The sequence below is a fragment of the Rana temporaria genome, chromosome 6, assembly GCF_905171775.1.
Source record: "Rana temporaria chromosome 6, aRanTem1.1, whole genome shotgun sequence".
Lineage (NCBI taxonomy): Eukaryota > Metazoa > Chordata > Amphibia > Anura > Ranidae > Rana > Rana temporaria.
The window spans coordinates 84,082,103-84,100,068 of record NC_053494.1 but is presented as its reverse complement, the minus strand read 5'-3'; the positions used below and the strand labels follow the sequence as shown (position 1 = coordinate 84,100,068).

The 17,966-nt window shown below is 46.8% G+C and overlaps 1 protein-coding gene across 1 annotated transcript in view; it reads right to left on the bottom strand.

Moving 5' to 3' along the window:
• GRIN2A (glutamate ionotropic receptor NMDA type subunit 2A) overlaps nucleotides 1-17,966 on the bottom strand; it is a 1,843,544-nt gene that overhangs the window by 233,354 nt on the left and 1,592,224 nt on the right. The window contains exon 11 of the mRNA XM_040356964.1: nucleotides 11,160-11,347. Coding sequence (XP_040212898.1) covers nucleotides 11,160-11,347 — 188 coding nt within the window. The remainder of the gene's footprint in view (nucleotides 1-11,159; nucleotides 11,348-17,966) is intronic.

Below are 17,966 nucleotides of genomic sequence, written 5' to 3'. Positions count from 1 at the left end.
CGAATATTCAATGAAAAAATCCATTGGATTAGATTCCATCAGATATCCGATTGTGTGTACAGGGCTTAAGCTTTGTCTAGTGACAACTGGATGTTAAAAAGAAAGGTCAGTTGAAGTGGGACATCAAGACTAAAATGATGCAGTGTGATAAAGCCACAGTTGTGTATTATGCAAAAGTCACTTTTACAACTTAGTGGACAGATATATATTTATCGGGAAATAATTTTTATGTGCTTTTATAAATGGATCCATATATTGGGCACAATGGAACTTTTTGTATATTTGTCTACACTGAAAGATGAACTTAAAGCGGTTGTAAACCGCATAAACTTTTTTTTTTTTCCCCAAACCTGCAATGCAAAAGGCATAATAGGCTAGTATGCACCGCATACTAGCCTATTATGAAATACTTACCTCGGAACGAGGTGTGTACCACTTACCTGGTCCACGCCGAGCAGGATGTCATCTTGCTCCGGCGTGTCTTCCGGGTATCGCCGCTCCAGCGCTGTGATTGGCTGGAGCGGCGATGACGTCACTCCCGCGCGTGCGCGCGGGAGATTTAAAATTGGCAGGGTCCGGCGGATGCCGGTCCTTCAGCCGTGGATTCCCCCCTGCGCATGTGCCGCCCGCATTGCGGGGGGAATATCTCCTAAACCGTGCAGGTTTAGGAGATATTCTCCTTACCTACAGGTAAGCCTTGTTATAGGCTTACCTGTAGGTAAAAGTCCAAATAGTGGGTTTACAACCACTTTAAGACTGCCATGTGTTTGTTTGGCAGTCAGAGTCACGGAGCATGTGTGGTTCATTCGTATTGTATGATTGGTTCTGAAAAAATAGTACTTCAACATGATCAAGTTTCTTTCAGAAATAAAATATTTAGGAAAGCCCAACCTAAATTAGTGTTTTTTTGCAAAATTAAAGCAGTTATAAGTGAAAGTGTAGTAAAAGAAAAATACAATAAGATTACTACTTTTACAAAATGTAATTTAGTCACAGGATAAAGAGGGGGGCGATGAAATTTTGTCGTAGTATCAGTACAGGCTGATAATGGAGATACAATCATTGTAAAAATAATTGATTCCAACAGTAATGGATAGAGTTATTTTTAAATGAAAATATTTATTTTTGCATATCCAGGTACCTGATTGACTGACTAATTGATTAATAGATTTTTTTTGTTTAACCACTTAAGCCCCGGACCATTTTGTTGCTAAATGCCCAGGCCAGGTTTTGCGATTCGGCACTGCGTCGCTTTAACAGACAATTGCGCGGTCGTGTGACGTGGCTCCCAAACAAAATTGGCGTCCTTTTTTCCCCACAAATAGAGATTTCTTTTGGTGGTATTTGATCACCTCTGCGGTTTTTATTTTTTGCGCTATAAACAAAAATAGAGCGACAATTTTGAAAAAAATGCAATATTTTTTACTTTTTGCTATAATTAATATCCCCCAAAAACATATATACATTTTTTTTCCTCAGTTTAGACTGATACGTATTCTTCTACATATTTTTGGTAAAAAAATCGCAATAAGTGTTTATCGATTGGTTTGCGCAAAATTTATAGCGTTTACAAAATAGAGGATAGTTTTTTGGCATTTTTATAAAAAAAAAATTTTTACTACTATTGGCGGCGATCAGCGATTTTTTTCGTGACTGCGACATTATGGCGGACACTTCGGCCAATTTTGACACATTTTTGGGACCATTGTCATTTTCACAGCAAAAAATGCATTTAAATTGCATTGTTTATTGTGAAAATGACAGTTGCAGTTTGGGAGTTAACCACAGGGGGCGCTGTAGGAGTTAGGGTTCACCTAGTGTGTGTTTACAACTGTAGGGGGGTGTGGCTGTAGGACTGATGTCATCGATCGAGTCTCCCTATAAAAGGGATCACTCGATCGATGCAGCCGCCACAGTGAAGCACGGGGAAGCCGTGTTTACATACGGCTCTCCCCATTCTTCAGCTCCGGGGAGCGATCGCGACGGGGCGGCTATAAACGAATAGCCATGCCGTCGTCCCGGATCGCTCCCCGCGGGAATCAGCCCGCCTCAAGCAGTGGAGGGGGTCCCGATCGGCCCCCCGACCCGCTAGAAGGCGGGGACGTATATATACGCCCATCTGCCTGTATGTGCCATTCTGTGGACGTAAATAGGCATGCGGCGGGCTTTAAGTGGTTAAGCTAATGAAAGAAATTCTGAACTACAAATTTTAGAGCATTTTGTCATCAAACTTCTGAATATTGTTTTATTTGTTTATAGAACAATTCAAAAGGGAAAGAGTAACCTGATACTACAAAGTATTGAGAGATTTGGCAATTTATGTAGATTGGTTATAATAGTTGTTTCACCTGCAAAAGGAGGATAAAAGGATGTTTTTTCCTTTAGTTATTTTTTTGATAAATGAATTGAGGTAATTCTAGAAAAAATAATATTTTTAGCAAAAGCTAAGTTGTGAACTTTGTCATATTCCATTGGGGTTGGATTTTCAATTGTATGTATTGGAAAAAAGAGGATCAGAAACATTTATTATTTAAAGAGAATGCACTTATTTTGTTTGTTAATTATAGTGCATTGAGGGGGAATTGTTCGATTTTGAGGTTATTACTATTTTAAGTGGTAAAACTTTCAGCAATCTTTATTGATACATGTAAATTTTGAAAGTTGCTGAGGACAAGAGAAAGGTCATTTGATGTGTAAGTAACATCATCTTCTGAAGTAGTATGTCAGGACAATGGGTGGAGTTATGTTACTTAATATACACAAGTGGGTGTTACTTCTGTACAACAGACGCATCACCTTCCTTGGAGCGATGCTAAATGTAAATAATGCTTAGCTTGGCTTTTCAAACAGTATTATAATGCTTCACAGTTAAACATGAGTTAGGGAAGTCGGGGGAAGGGACACCGATACACATCGAGATTGTACCATCTAACTCTCCTTCCTCCTTCTGAAGCAACCATCTTACCATGTGTTACCAGCTGTCATTATGTAAGCATTGGCCCAGATTCAAGAAGCACTTGCGCCCGCGCAACCATAGGTTGCGCGGCGCAAGTGCTTACTTGCTCCGGTGTAACGAGTGCTCCTGATTCAGGAACCTCGTTACACCGACTGCAGCCTAGGATATGACAGACATAAGCCTCCTTATGCCTTCATATCTCAGGCTGCATTCTTGCGTTGGCCGCTAGGGGGCGCGGCCATTGTGATCGGCGTATAGTATGCAAATTGCATACTACCACCAATTCACAAAAGTTGCGCGGGCCCTGCGCACGCAAGGTACGGAGTTTCCGTACGGCAACTTTAGCGCAAGGTTGCTCCTGCTAATAGCAGGGGCAACCAATGCTAAAGTATAGCTGCGCTTCCCGCTCGTGAAATTTAAATTTCACGTCGTTTACGTAAGTGATTCGTGAATGGCGCTGGACGCCATTCACGTTCACTTAGAAGCAAATGACGTCCTTGCGACGTCATTTGCCGCAATGCACGTCGGGAAAGTTTCCCGACGGAGCATGCGCTGTTCGCTCGGCGCGGGAGCGCGCCTAATTTAAATGATTCCCGCCCCCGGGCGCAACTTAACTTTTCCTATTTAAGTTACACCGCCGCAAATTTTCTGCCTAAGTGCCCGATCCACAAAGCACTTACCTGGAAATTTGCAGCGGTGTAACTTAAATCCGTCCGGCGCAAGGTGGGCCCAATCGAATGGGGCGAGTCCCATTTAAATTAGGCGCGCTCCCGCGCCGGACATACTGCGCATGCTCCGTCGGGTAAATTACCCAACGTGCACCGACGTCATTTGCTTAGACGTTAACGTAAATGGCGTCCAGCGCCATTCACGGACGTCTTACGCAAACGACGTTGATGTTTAAATTTCGACGCGGGAACGACGGCCATACTTACCATGGCTTAAGAGAACTAGGGCTAAGCCCTAGTTTTACGCGGCGTAACTCGACGGAAACTGCGTAGATTTAGATCGACAGGCTGTTCGGGACGTTCGGGGATCGCTGTAAGTCTTCATTTGCATATTCTACGCCGGCCACAATGGCCTCGCCACCTAGCGACCGGCCCAGAATTGCATCCTTAAGATCCGACAGTGTAATTCAATTACACCTGTCGGATCTTAGGGCTAGCTATGCGTAACTGATTCTATGAATCAGTCGCATAGTTAGAAACAGAGATACAACGGCGTATCAGTAGATACACCGTCGTATCTCGTTTGTGAATCTGGCCCTATACTCCTCCAAAATGCAACAGCATGGTTTGATTGATTGATAGTATTTCACATTGACAATTCTAATACGCTCAAGGTCATATTGTACCTCTGACTGGTTTTATAATTGTTTAATTGTCTCTTTTGGGCTGCATCCCTACTGACCTGATGCCACTTTATAAACCCTTCTGTCTAGATTTCCTCAGAACTGACAGTCTATATTATACCTGGTACCTTGCTATCTTTCAATAAAATATTTGAACAAGAAGAAGAATCTCTGGCTCCATAACTTACTCACATTAAATTTCTCAAAGTATAACTTTCAGGTATCTTTTTACATTTTAAATCTATTTCCAGCAACATTGATGAAACACATCAAGCTTTGTCCAGCTGCCAGAAAAATAGACCCCATAAACCTTAAATATATTAATAGTAAAAAGGTCAGGTCTGAGCATGTAGGCCATTTACAAAATAATCTAGAATGGGTGATTGGGGACAAAGAGAAGGCAACTTTATTAAATACCTTCTTAAGCTCTGTGTATACAAAAGAGCATGGGGGAACTCAAATTCATAACAGGGATGATATTGACATAGCCCCAAATGAACCACTATTGCTCAAAATAGATATGGTCAAAAATATTTAGACAGGATTAAGGTGAAAAAAGAACCTGGACTAGATGCAGTGGTGGCCCGTCCATAGGGGGCGCTCGGGCGCCGCCCCCCCAAGCTGTAAAAAAAAAAAAAAATTGAAAAATAAAAATGTCACTTTAAGGCCGGGTACTCACGACCAAACATGTACGATGAAATCGGTCCGTCGGACCGTTTTCACCGTACATGCCTGCCAGAGGGCTTCTGTACGATGGTTGTACACACCATCGTACAGAAGTCCGCGCGTAAACAATACGCGGGGCGTGTCCGCGTCGTCGCCGTGACGATGACGCGGCGATGACGCGGAGACGTGGGCGGGCCTGCCATTTAAAGGCTTCCACGCATGCGTCAAAGTCATTCGACGCATGCGAGGGACGGCGGGCGCCTGGACATGTACGGTAGGTCTGTACTGACGACCGTACATGTCCGAGCGGGCAGGATTCCAGCGGACGGTTTTAAAACACGTCCACGAATATTTGCCCGCTGGGAAAAGGCCCGGCGGGCAAATGTTTGCTGGAATTCGGCCCGCTCGCGCCTACACACGACCAAACATGTATGCTGAAACTGGTCCGCGGACCAGTTTCAGCATACATGTTTGGTCGTGTGTACGGGGCCTAAGAGTGATCAGGCGCCGGACATGCGGCGGTCTATGGGAAGCTTCCCAGCCTGCAATCAGCTGATTGCAGGCTGGGAAGCTGATTTGCCCGTGTTTAGGGCATGTGCAGGGTGCAAGCTGTGCGCCCGCACACACTCCCACTGTCCTGTGATTTGCTAGCATGCCCACTAGCTGTCATGGGATTGGCGCAGCGGGGACCGGAGGAGAGGTCAGTGCCACTGCCAGTATATCACTTCCGGTATTCTGGAGCGCGTGTGGGGGCGTCATGGAGGAGCAGCGACAACCAGAAGGTAAGTGTTATGACCGGCTCCATCCCCTGCATACACAATTGTCTACCAGTGCCAGCCCTGCCTCACCACTGAGCCCCGCAGCCGCTAGCACTGCCAGCCAGCCAGCCTCGCCACCCCCAGCGTCAGCAGCGCCCCCCCCCCCCCACCCGGCCAGCAGTTCACTCCGAGTCCCGCCACCTCACTCAGCTCCGGGGCATCAGCGTCCACCTCAGAAGGAGTTGCGGCAGCCTGAATGGAGTGAATGCACTCTCTCTCTCCCACCAGCAGCAGCGGGGGGGGGGGTCTGCTGGTGGGAGAGAGAGAGTGCATTCACTCCATTCAGCCTGCAGCAACTCCATCTGAGGTGGCATAAGAAACCACTCAGCTAATGGGGTCTCTAAGGGGGGGGCTGCTAATATTAAGGGACTCACCCCCCAGCACTGACACTGATCCAACCATCCCCCCCGGCACTGACACTGATACCACCATCCCTCCCCCGGCACTGACACTGATACCACCATCCCTCCCCCGGCACTGACACCACCATCCCTCCCCCGGCACTGACACTCATACCACCACCCCCCCGGGCACAGACACTGACCCCATCATCCTCCCCCGGGCACTGACACTGACCCCACCCTCCCCCCGGGCGCTGACACTGACCCCACCATCCTCCCCCCGGGCACTGACACTGACCCCACCCTCCCCCCGGGCGCTGACACTGATCCCATCCTCCCCCGGGCACTGACACTGATTTAACCATCCCCCCCCAGCACTGACACCGATACCACCATCCCTCCCCCCGGCACTGACACTGATACCACCATCCCTCCCCCGGCACTGACACTGATACCACCATCCCTCCCCTGGCACTGACACCACCATCCCTCCCCCCGGGCACAGACACTGATACCACCACCCCCCGGGCACAGACACTGACCCCACCATTCTCCCCCGGGCACTGACACTGACCCCACCCTCCCCCCGGGCGCTGACACTGACCCCACCATCCTCCCCCCGGGCACTGACACTGACCCCACCCTCCCCCCGGGCGCTGACACTGATCCCATCCTCCCCCGGGCACTGACACTGATTCAACCATCCCCCCCGGCACTGACACTGATACCACCATCCCTCCCCCGGCACTGACACTGATACCACCATCCCTCCCCCCGACACTGACACTGATACCACCATCCCTCCCCCGGCACTGACACCACCATCCCTCCCCCGGCACTGACACCGATACCACCACCCCCCCGGCACTGATACTGATCCCACCATCCTCCCCCCGGGCACTGACACTGACCCCACCCTCCCCCCGGGCGCTGACACTGATCCCTTCCTCCCCCGGGCACTGACACTGATACCACCATCCCTCCCCCCGGCACTGATACCACCATCCCTCCCCCCGGAACTGACACTGATACCACCATCCCTCCCCCGGCACTGACACCACCACCATCAGCTGACACTGATCCCTTCCTCCCCCGGGCACTGACCCTGATACCACTATCCCTCCCCCCGGCACTGACACCACCATCCCTCCCCCCGGCACTGACACTGATACCACCATCCCTCCCCCGGCACTGACACCACCATCTCTCCCCCCGAGCACTGACACTGATCCCACCATCCTCCCCCCGGGCACTGACACTGATCCCACCATCCTCCCCCTGGGCACTGACACTGACCCCACCCTCCCCCCGGGCACTGACACTGATCCCACCCTCCCCCCGGGCACTGACACTGATCCCAACCACCCCCCGGGCACTGACACTGATCCCAACCACCCCCCGGCACTGACACTGATCCCACCCTCCCCCGGGCACTGACACTGATCCCATCCTCCCCCCCGGCACTGACACTGATCCCATCCTCCCCCCCCCGGCACTGACACAGATCCCATCCTCCCCCCCCAGTACTGACACTGATCCCATCCTCCCCCCCAGCACTGACAATTTGTCCGTAGTCTTTACAGCACACGCGCAGGAATAATGATCAGATTTTACTACCGCGGGCGAAGTACCCATGGTAGTAAAATCCAATCATTAAGGCTCCTTTCAAACTTGTGCGACTTGAAAGTCACGTTATTTTGCCATGATTTTTGTCGGACGAAAGTAGTACAGGGACTAGTCGCACAGTATCTCATGCAGTATGTCCACAGTCTCTGGTAATCTCGTGCAGTATGTCGGCAGTCTCTGGTAATCTCGTGCAGTATGTCGGCAGTCTCTGGTAATCTTGTGCAGTATGTCCGCAGTCTCTGGTAATCTTGTGCAGTATGTCCGCAGTCTCTGGTAATCTCGTGCAGTATGTCACAGTATCTGGTAATCTCGTGCAGTATGTCCGCAGTCTCTGGTAATCTCGTGCAGTATGTCACAGTATCTGGTAATCTCATGCAGTATGCCCACAGTCTCTAGTAATCTCATGCAGTATGTCCACAGTCTCTGGTAATCTCGTGCAGTATGTCCACAGTCTCTAGTAATCTTGTGCAGTATGTCCGCAGTCTCTAGTAATCTTATGCAGTATGTCCGCAGTCTCTGGTAATCTTATGCAGTATGTCCACAGTCTCTGGTAATCTTGTGCAGTATGTCCGCAGTCTCTGGTAATCTCGTGCAGTATTTCTGGTAATCTCATGCAGTATGTCCACAGTCTCTAGTAATCTTGTGCAGTATGTCCACAGTCTCTAGTAATCTTGTGCAGTATGTCCGCAGTCTCTAGTAATCTTGTGCAGTATGTCCGCAGTCTCTAGTAATTACTAACAGTGTCATTTTTTAGTTTGTTTGCGCCGATCTGTAAGGCTGCGTTATATACCATGATTTGTGATGCTGGGGCTGTATACTCTGTGTTGTGATGCTGCGCTGTATACTCCTGACACTATGATGTGGAAGCAAGTGAAATACAGGGGACGGAGTGGGTGGATTCTATAATGGGTGTGGCTTATGATACGTGGGAGGGGCCAAATGTGGAGGGACGGAGTCTTTCGCCCCCCCATCCTAAAACTTCACCAGCCGCCACTGACTAGATGGCACACCAACGTGCCCTAAAAGAATCAAGCTTTGTCATTTCATATTGTTTAAAAATTTTAGGGACTCTTTAATGACTGACATAATACCACTGCATAGGCATAAGGCCAAAATGCTGCCTATATTAAAAGGGATCAGCATTTTACCAAGTAACTACAGACCAGTTAGTTTAACTATAGATGGAAAAAGTTTAATACAAGACCACATACCGTATTTATCGGCGTATAACGAAGGAAGTTTCAGGAAAAAAACTTTTTTTTACATTTTGTGGTCAGTGTCCATCTGCAGACTCAAGCAGCCTTATCTGTGCCTAAATGCAGCCTATGTGCCCAATCTCCAGCCTAAATGCAGCCTATGTGCCCCATCTCCAGCTTAAATGCCTCTCCATTCCTGTCACATGATTCAGCTCCTCTGTGTCATCCAGTGGTGACTGCAGGGGAAAGGAGGGAGAGGCGACAACAGACAACAGGCCATAGGAGCCTATGGATTATGTGACTGCTCATGTCAGCCATTGTCAAGTACTCTCGACATCCTATGCCCTAGTACGGAACTTCCTCCATTCCTTCCTCCATATGTGTGTAAATGAGAACCTTGTCAAGAAGAATGTACAAAATACAGCAAAGGAATCACCGAGCCGTCGGGAATCACCGAGCCGTCATCTCCGCCGTCATCTCCTGTCCATCCTGTTCATTCGGCGGCAGTCACATACACAGTCCCGCCTCCGCCATCGGCATTGGACCAGCTCCTGTGATTGATAGAACACTGGTCCAATGCCGATGGCGGAAGCGGAACTGTGTGTGTGACATTAGAGCCGAGTAAACAGGAAAGACGGCTTGTGAATTCCGGCGACGCTCGGCAGCACTCGGCAGCGCTCGTCCCCCTCCTTCCCCTCCGAGCCCAAGGTACACTATCCGCGTATAGCGTGCACCCATGATTTCCCCCCTATTTTCAGGGGGAAAAAGTGTGCGGTATACGCCGATAAATACGGTATATGAGTTTTTGGTAGAAAAATCTATATTTTAAGCAAGAGACAGCTGGGTTCATGAAAGACAGAAGTTGTAATAACATTTTGTGATTTATTTTTATTAGGGGGTAAGCAAAAACTTTGACAAAAGAGTGGCTGTGGATAAAGTATATTTGGATTTTGCAAAAGTGTTTGACACAGTTCCCTACACATGGCTTAAGTGTAAGGTAAAGTCTATAGGCTTGGAAAAATTGGTTTGTAAATGGACAGAAAATGGTCTAAAAAACTATTCAGAGAGTACTCTGAATGGTCTAAGGTTATTAGTGGTGTACCCTAAGGTTCAGTGTTGGAACCCTTACTTTTTAATATATTTTAAAATGGTATCTGTGTTTCAAATTCTATCAGTCTTCAGCCAATACCTGGAGAGAAGTGTCCAAAAAGAGGGCTGGAATGGTGATAAATAGTCTTAAAGGGTCACTAAAGGAAAAAAAATTTTTTGCTGAAATGACTGTTTACAGGGTATAGAGACATAAAAGTTAACTGATTCATTTTAAAAATGATTAAAAATAGATTAAATTATATCATATAATGTGCCTCTAGTTTCACTTTTGGTTTTAAACTGGTTTCATGTTTATGTGAAGTAAAGAGACCCACAGAACAAAAACAAACAAATCCAGGGCAGTGTTTTGTTTTTAAAATTAATCTGATTGGTTCTGAGGAGTTTTAGACACACAGCTTAGACCACAGTGAGAAGCTCCCATGAGTTTTTTCATAAGGAGCCAGACAAGCAGGAAGTGTGGAGATCACAGCAGAATTACAGCTACTTCAAAGCAAAAACGAACAATGAGGACATGAAACCAGTACTGCAGTAAGGTAAAGGAAGCTATTTAGCTAAAAACATTTTTTCCTTTAGTGATCCTTTAAGCTCTGGAGAGTGAGGTTCCTTCTCCTCAGGAGGGTTTCAGAGCCAGAGGGGCTGCTGTTCTCAGGCGGCCCATGCACTTTAGAACAGTTTGTTCTTTTGAAAAACAACAGACTTACTGCTATAGCCACCAGCAGTGATCGCATGCAAAAAATCTCACAGGCTGGTTGAACAGGATTGATGGATCAAAATCAGTATAATCAGCCTGCCCATGGATGGATTCAATCTCGGCCAGTCCCTGCTGAACTGGCCGATATTCTATCCATCTATGTTCACTTTATGACCACCAGATGTTAATGTAGGACTACTGTTTAACAGAGTTTGTTAATGCTTGGTAATGCAGCAAGTTAATTCTCAGTGAGAAGATACTAAATAATTACAGGAAAATTAATAAAACCGTTCTATTGGTTACTAACCATTCATTTTACTTTTATTGCGTAAAATGCTGAACCTAATGTAGCTAAAAAAGAATATAATTTAATTTGCTTAAAAGTGTAATAATACATAACTTACCATCTCCAACAAACTGAAGAAGAGCTAAATCAATAGGCCGTTTCCATCGAGAACCTTTTTGGAGGGCAATTCCATAGCCTGTTGTGGCAAAAACATAACCACTGCCTATTGTTACAAGCTTGCAACCCTCATCCCTTCCTGCCATGTAATTTAGCACTGCTGCATCATAGATGAAGGCATCCAATTTTCTGGAAAAGAAAACAGTAGACCAGACAGAATGAATGGGAATGATGTTTTCATTACTTGCATGTATACAAAGTAATACAAATATTGTAGGTTTGCGATATTGCTAGCTGAATAATGTACATCTGCATAATCCTAATTACCAGTCAGATCAAAGGCTGTATTTTTTGAAACATGGGCTGGGGCTACAAAATGGCTACCTAAACACTGTGTGCAGTAGGAAAACCATTGATGCTACGTAGTGCTGTAGAGACTGATAATGAAAAATTGTTCATATAAGAAATCAATATTATGACTGCAAAATGTCATACTTTTTTTTTTCTCTTCTTTGCATAGTTTTGAATCAGTTCCTCCCAGCATCTTCCAAAGTGTTCACCAGTAAAGTAAAGATGTGGAAACTTACGGATAAGTCATAGGTGTATTAAAAACCAAATGGTGTTATCTGGATTGGCAGATTTAAACTTATTTTATGTCAAGCTTGAAAAAAGAGCTCCAAAACAATCATTCTTTTATATTAGGAAAATTCAGTAATACCACTATATGCAAAATATTTTTAGGGTACAGAACAGACAATTTCCTTTAGAATTTGAAATGTACAGTATTATAGTATGTTTACAAAATGTTTATATACTATGGCCCGGATTCACAGACAGCGGTGCACATTTATGCCGCCGTAGCGTATCTCCTGTACGCTACGCCGACGCAGCGCAGAGAGGCAAGCACTGAATTCACAAAGCCAGTGCTGCCAAAACTGCGCTGGGTTTCCTAGGCATAAGCTGGCGTAGGTGGAAATGGGCGTGAGCCATGCAAATGAGGTGTGACCCCATGCAAATGATGGGCCGAGTGCCAGACAGATACATATAACGAACGGCGCATGCGCCGTCCCGTGGACGCATCACAGTGTGCATGCTCAGAATCACGTCGGAACAACTCCCTAAGATACGTCGGATCACTGCCTTTGGCGTGAACGTAACCTACGCCCTGCCATATTCACGTACAACGTAAACTACGTAAAATATGTCGGCTTGTGTTCCCTGGTGCAGCCCTTTGCATGGATGCTGCTGAGTTTCACCTCCTTTATGGGGCATACCTTTACGCCGAACGTAGAATTTTAGGTGCACTGCGTCGGGCGCACGTACGTTCGTGAATCGCCGTATCTCCCTCATTTGCATATTTGAATAGAAAATCAATGGGAGCGCCAAATGCTTCCAGCGTAAATATGTGCCCACTCTACGCCGGCGTAGGCAAGTTATGTTGTGGAATGAAGCCTGTTTTTAGGCGTATCTTAGTTTGTGGGCCCGGCGCATAGATACTACGGCGCATATTTGCACTTACGCGGCGTATCTGGAGATACGTCGGCGCAAGTGCTTTGTGAATCCGGGCCTATGTTTATAATGTTTTTAAGACTAGGTTCACATCAGTACTGCTGCATAATACTGCATTTTCAGTACATTTTGAAATGCATTTTTGCTTGATTTTACATGTTTTTAATGTATTTTAAGCTCCATGTGTTTTTGTAAGAGGAGACTGTTTGTAAATTACAAATCCCTGCCAACGCACCAAAAACACATCTACATGCACATTTGCACCGAAAGAAGCACTTGCACCTTTTCAATATTCCCACTGCACCATGTTGCATTATTGTGAATGGGCACCATAGAGAATAATGTGATTTCCATTGCCGTGTATTGCAGTGCAACAGCAGACATAGGAGAAATTGTGTTGGCCCATTGTTCCATGTAAACCTAAAAGGCATTTAAAATAATTCATGCCTGCACTGAATGTATAAACATTTGTTTTAATCTAAAGGAATTCTGGCATGATAGAAATATGAGAGATGATCTCTAGTTAAAGATATTGAGGCTGAATTACGAAAGCTGTGCGCCATCAGTAGAGGCCAGGGGCGGACTGACAACTCATGGGGCCCCCGGGCAATAGAAGATTATGGGGCCCCTGGGCAGAGGTGTATTTAGGTTTTGTGCTGCCCTAGGCCTGACTAAACTCATGCGCCCCCCAATTTAAATATGACCCACTCCTTCCTGTTTAAGACACGCCCTATCATCTGTAAACCACACCCCATTCCACTTCAGGCTCCACCTTTTCCTGTTAGAGCTCTGCCTCTTCCTCTCTGTACATTACCACACTCACGCACCATTCACCCCATACTTACATTAATCAATCCAGTTGGCTCCTGTCTAAATTGTTGCCCTTACCATGTGTATGTATGAGTGTGAGTTAGGGACTTTAGATTGTAAGCTCCTTGAGGGCAGGCACTGATGTGACCTCTGTACCCTCCTCATACCTCTGTACCCTCCCCGCACCTCTGTACCCTCCCCGCACCTCTGTACCCTCCTCATACCTCTGTACCCTCCCCACACCTCTGTACCCTCCCCACACCTCTGTACCCTCCCCGCACCTCTGTACCCTCCTCATACCTCTGTACCCTCCCCGCACCTCTGTACCCTCCCCGCACCTCTGTACCCTGCCCGCACCTCTTTACCCTCCCTGCACCTCTGTTTATCTCTGTACCCCACACCTCTGTTTATGTCTGTACCCTATTTTCTCGCACCTCTGTTTATCTCTCTACCCCCCCCGCACCTCTGTTCCCCTCTGATCCCACCACTCCCCCCCCACACACACACATCTGTGTTCCCCCTCTGGACCCCCTCCCCCAATATCTGTTCTCTCTGTACCCCCCCCCACATATCTGTACCCCCCCCACCTCTGTAACTTCCTCCCCCACACCTCTGTTCCCCTCTGTACATATTGTAAATTACAATATAAACCTGACAGCAGAAAAAGTTTTTTTTATTTTTATTCAGGTTGGTTACTGGGTGCACTGAGTGTGCTGCCTGTTTTTTCCCCTACCTGTGCAAACGCCGTGGTGGGATCCTGCAGACACTTCAGGGCCGGCCGGGCACTTTGCGGGCTCCGCCTCTGGTATGACATGCACCCGGTCTGGCCAATCACCGGCCGTTAAATGCGGGCGTCACTGCGTCAGTCGCTCCCTTCCCCTGGCCAAGTACCACGCTACAGGCCGCCGTGCCGGGGGCTCAATTTATGAGGAAGACGATTAAATAAAAGGACGGATCGAGGGTCTTTTTTTTTTCGTGCAGGGGGCGGCTTTGGTGCCGTGCCGCCCCCCGTAAAGTGCCGCCCTAGGCCTTGTCGGCCTAAGCCAAGATACATCCCTGCCCCTGGGCTTACAGATGGCGACCACGCTAGGAGGCAGTGCAGAGGCGGGGCAGCTAAAATCTCAGGATTTTCATATCAAAAGCATGTCGGTTTCAGACATATCAGGGACAGATGTAAAAAAAAAACACAGATTTTTACATACTGTCCCTGGTTTTACTGAGCCTGGCAACCCTGGTGGGGCCCCCTAGTGGCATGGGGCCCTTGGGCAGTGCCCGAGTGCCTCAATGGTCAGTCCGCCCCTGGTAGAGGCGCAACGCACATTTTCATATTTACAAAAACCTTGCGTCGAGAACAGAGCGCAAATCCCCCTTTTACTATAGAAATCTCGGGACACGGGAGAATGCAATCAGTGCGCCACTATGGACATGGTGCACGGCACCTTCAATTCAATATTAACAGAAGATGGAGGCGACAATGTTATGGGGTGATGTGGGGTGATGTGACAAGTAACAAATATGCCCAAAACAGAATAAGAAAGTAACTTTTTCAGAGCAAGCCTGCTGTGCCTGCAAGTATGTTTAGAACTGCGTGGGGTCAATGTAAGCAATGTGCATGCGCAAGTGGCTCTTGCGCGCATTCAAATGCGTTTGCTTGCTGTGCGGCCAAAATCTTAGTAAATGTCAAGCAACATAAATGCAATTATGTGGGTTGAACGGGCACACCTCTAAACTTGACTTTTTTTTTTTTTTTTACGCTGGTTTACCTTTATGTATTTTTATACAAAAAATGTGCACACAAGTCATGTTAGCATGTTATGTTGCCAACATGTGACATGCATCGTGTTAAAATTATGTAAAAAGACTCTCGCTCCTCTAGCTCCTCCTAAAAGGGCATTTAACCTTCCCCCTCTAATGCATATGATTTACTTGGGCTAGCTTTGCTTTTAAAGGGGAACTCCACACTCCATTCTCCAATGCTCTTGTCTCATCCTCTAATGCACAGGTGTCAAACACAAGGCCCGCGGGCCGAATCCGGCCCTCCAGGCCATTTCATGTGGCCCTCGCACCTCTCCTGCACCTGCAGGAGTGCTCCAGCCCTCCTCTGGTCCTCCTCCAGACCCTTACTTTCTGCTTTTAAGCAATGCATCCAGCTTCTTCCCAGCAGCAGCATAAGGAAAGGGGGTGCACTGTTATATAAGGGAGAGTGGGGGACTCAACTTCTGATGGTGGGGTGGCTCCGTACATCTAATGTAAGGTGAGGGGATATGCTGGACATCTAATCTTACAGATACAACCGGCCATTTTGAGGGCAATCATAATGCTGATGTGACCCACAATGAAATTGAGTTTGACACCCCTGCTCTAATGCATATGATTTCTTTGGGCTAGCGCTTTCTTTTAAAGGGGAACCCCACACTCCATTCTCTAATGCTCTTTTCTCCCCCCCCCCCCCAACCCCTGGGATTTCCATGGCCTAACTTTTGCTTTTAAAGGGAAACTCCACACTCCATTCTACAATGCTCTTGTCTCCCCCTCTAACTCCTTGGATTTCCATGACCTAACGTTTGCTTTTAAAGGGGAACTCCACACTAGATATGTGCATTCCCATTCGTACGAATGTTATTTTCGTACGAAAATGTTAATTTTCGTACCCGCAGAATAATGTGTACATACGAAAAAATTAAAGCACCAAAATACGAAAACGACGGGATTACGAATGAGCCGCATAACAAACAACCGCAAATACAAACGAACGATCCGACGAAAATACGACAAAACGAAAACGGCAAAAGAATGAAAATGACATTATAACAAAAGACTTGCATTCTGTATTTTGTTTGAATCCTTGTTCTGTTCGTATTTTGATTTTCAGTCGTATGTTCATTGTTCATATGACATCTAACAAAAGATTTTCATTCTGTATTTTGTTTGAATCCTTTTTCTGTTTGTATGTTCATATGACATCTATAACAAAATATTTGCATTCTGTATTCTGAATTCCTTTTTTCTGTTCGTAATTTGGTTTCAAAATACAAAATGCAAATCTTTTGTTATAGATGTAATTTTTGTTTTTTTGAATGGGCAGTGAGTGTAGTTAGTGAAGCAGCTTCTCTTTGTGCTGAGTACAGTAGTACAGTAAAGCCAAATAAATTTGTCTGTGGATTTTCGTCTGAAGGGAGATCAGTTGGCCAGACTTTTGAACCTGGAACCCAAAAATGGTTTTCTGATGGAGTTAAAAAACGAACGAACGTTCGGTAAAACGATCGTTTTTATGTTTGTTGTTAAAAAAGTCTGACCAAGTGTATGGGGCTTAACAATAGTTAATATGAATGAGCCGCGTGTTGAAAGTGCAGCGAATCCCGCAATATATTTACGAAAGTACAAAATGACGAAAATTCACGAAAATTATTGTCTAACAAGTAACGAACATGAATTAAACAGAATAACGAACCATCCCGCATGTACGAAAATAAAACGGTAACCAAAATACGAAACGATCGGAATACGAAAAAATTGCGTCGTACGAAAAACGAACGGGAACGAACAGGAAAACAGGCGTCTTACGAAAAACGAACAGAAACAAACCTACGGAACGATACGAAACGGAACAAAAAATTTTTTTTTTTTTTCTGTGCACATGTCTACTCCACACTCCACTACATTCTCAAAAGGCTGTGAGCTGCCTTCGCCAATACGAACCAGATCCTTTTTCAGAGAAAACAACAGGGCCAGCTAGGAAAGGGGGGAGAAGAGTAATCGCCCAACCCCCTCCTGAAACATACAAGGCCACATGCACTCAACATAGCTGGCTGTCTTTGGGGCATGTTGGGCTCAGCCCAATGCCAACAACAAAGCACCTTGTACCCACTAGTTTAAAGGGGCTTTCCACATTCTGTAAAGCCCCCTGTCTGCAGCCCCCCACAAACCCAGCCTAGGGTTGTGTGGAAGAGGCCCTTGACCCCCTGAATATGGGAACAAGGTGGTTGACTTTTGGGGTGGACGAGCCCCTCAGCTAGTGCCTGTTTACCCGATCTTTACCAGTTTCCTGTAGCTTAACCCGGCTTGCCTGAACCTTTCTGTTGACCTCCACCTACCTACTTGTGACCCCGGCTTGTGCTTGACTCTGCTTCTGCCTGATGTTCCTGTGCCTCATTGCCTAACTGTGTACCGAACCTGGCCTGTGTTCCGTCTTTGTCTCTGCCTCATGTCACGGTACCTGCTCTGCCTGGCTTTTGATGACCCCCTGGCTCATGTCCCAGCTACGCTCCCAGCTGCTGATTCAGCAACACAGGGCTCGATCCTGTTCTCAGTTCCGGCCCAGCGCTCTCCAGTCACCTGGTTCCTGACAAGACCCAGCCAGAGCCATCTGCTACAGCGGTCCTCGTGCCACTCTGTGTCCTCCACTCCCTGTCACCACTACCAGGGGTGTCGGACAGGAGGTGCAAGAGAAGGCCCCTCTACAGCTCGATCTCCACCAGGTACGTGACAA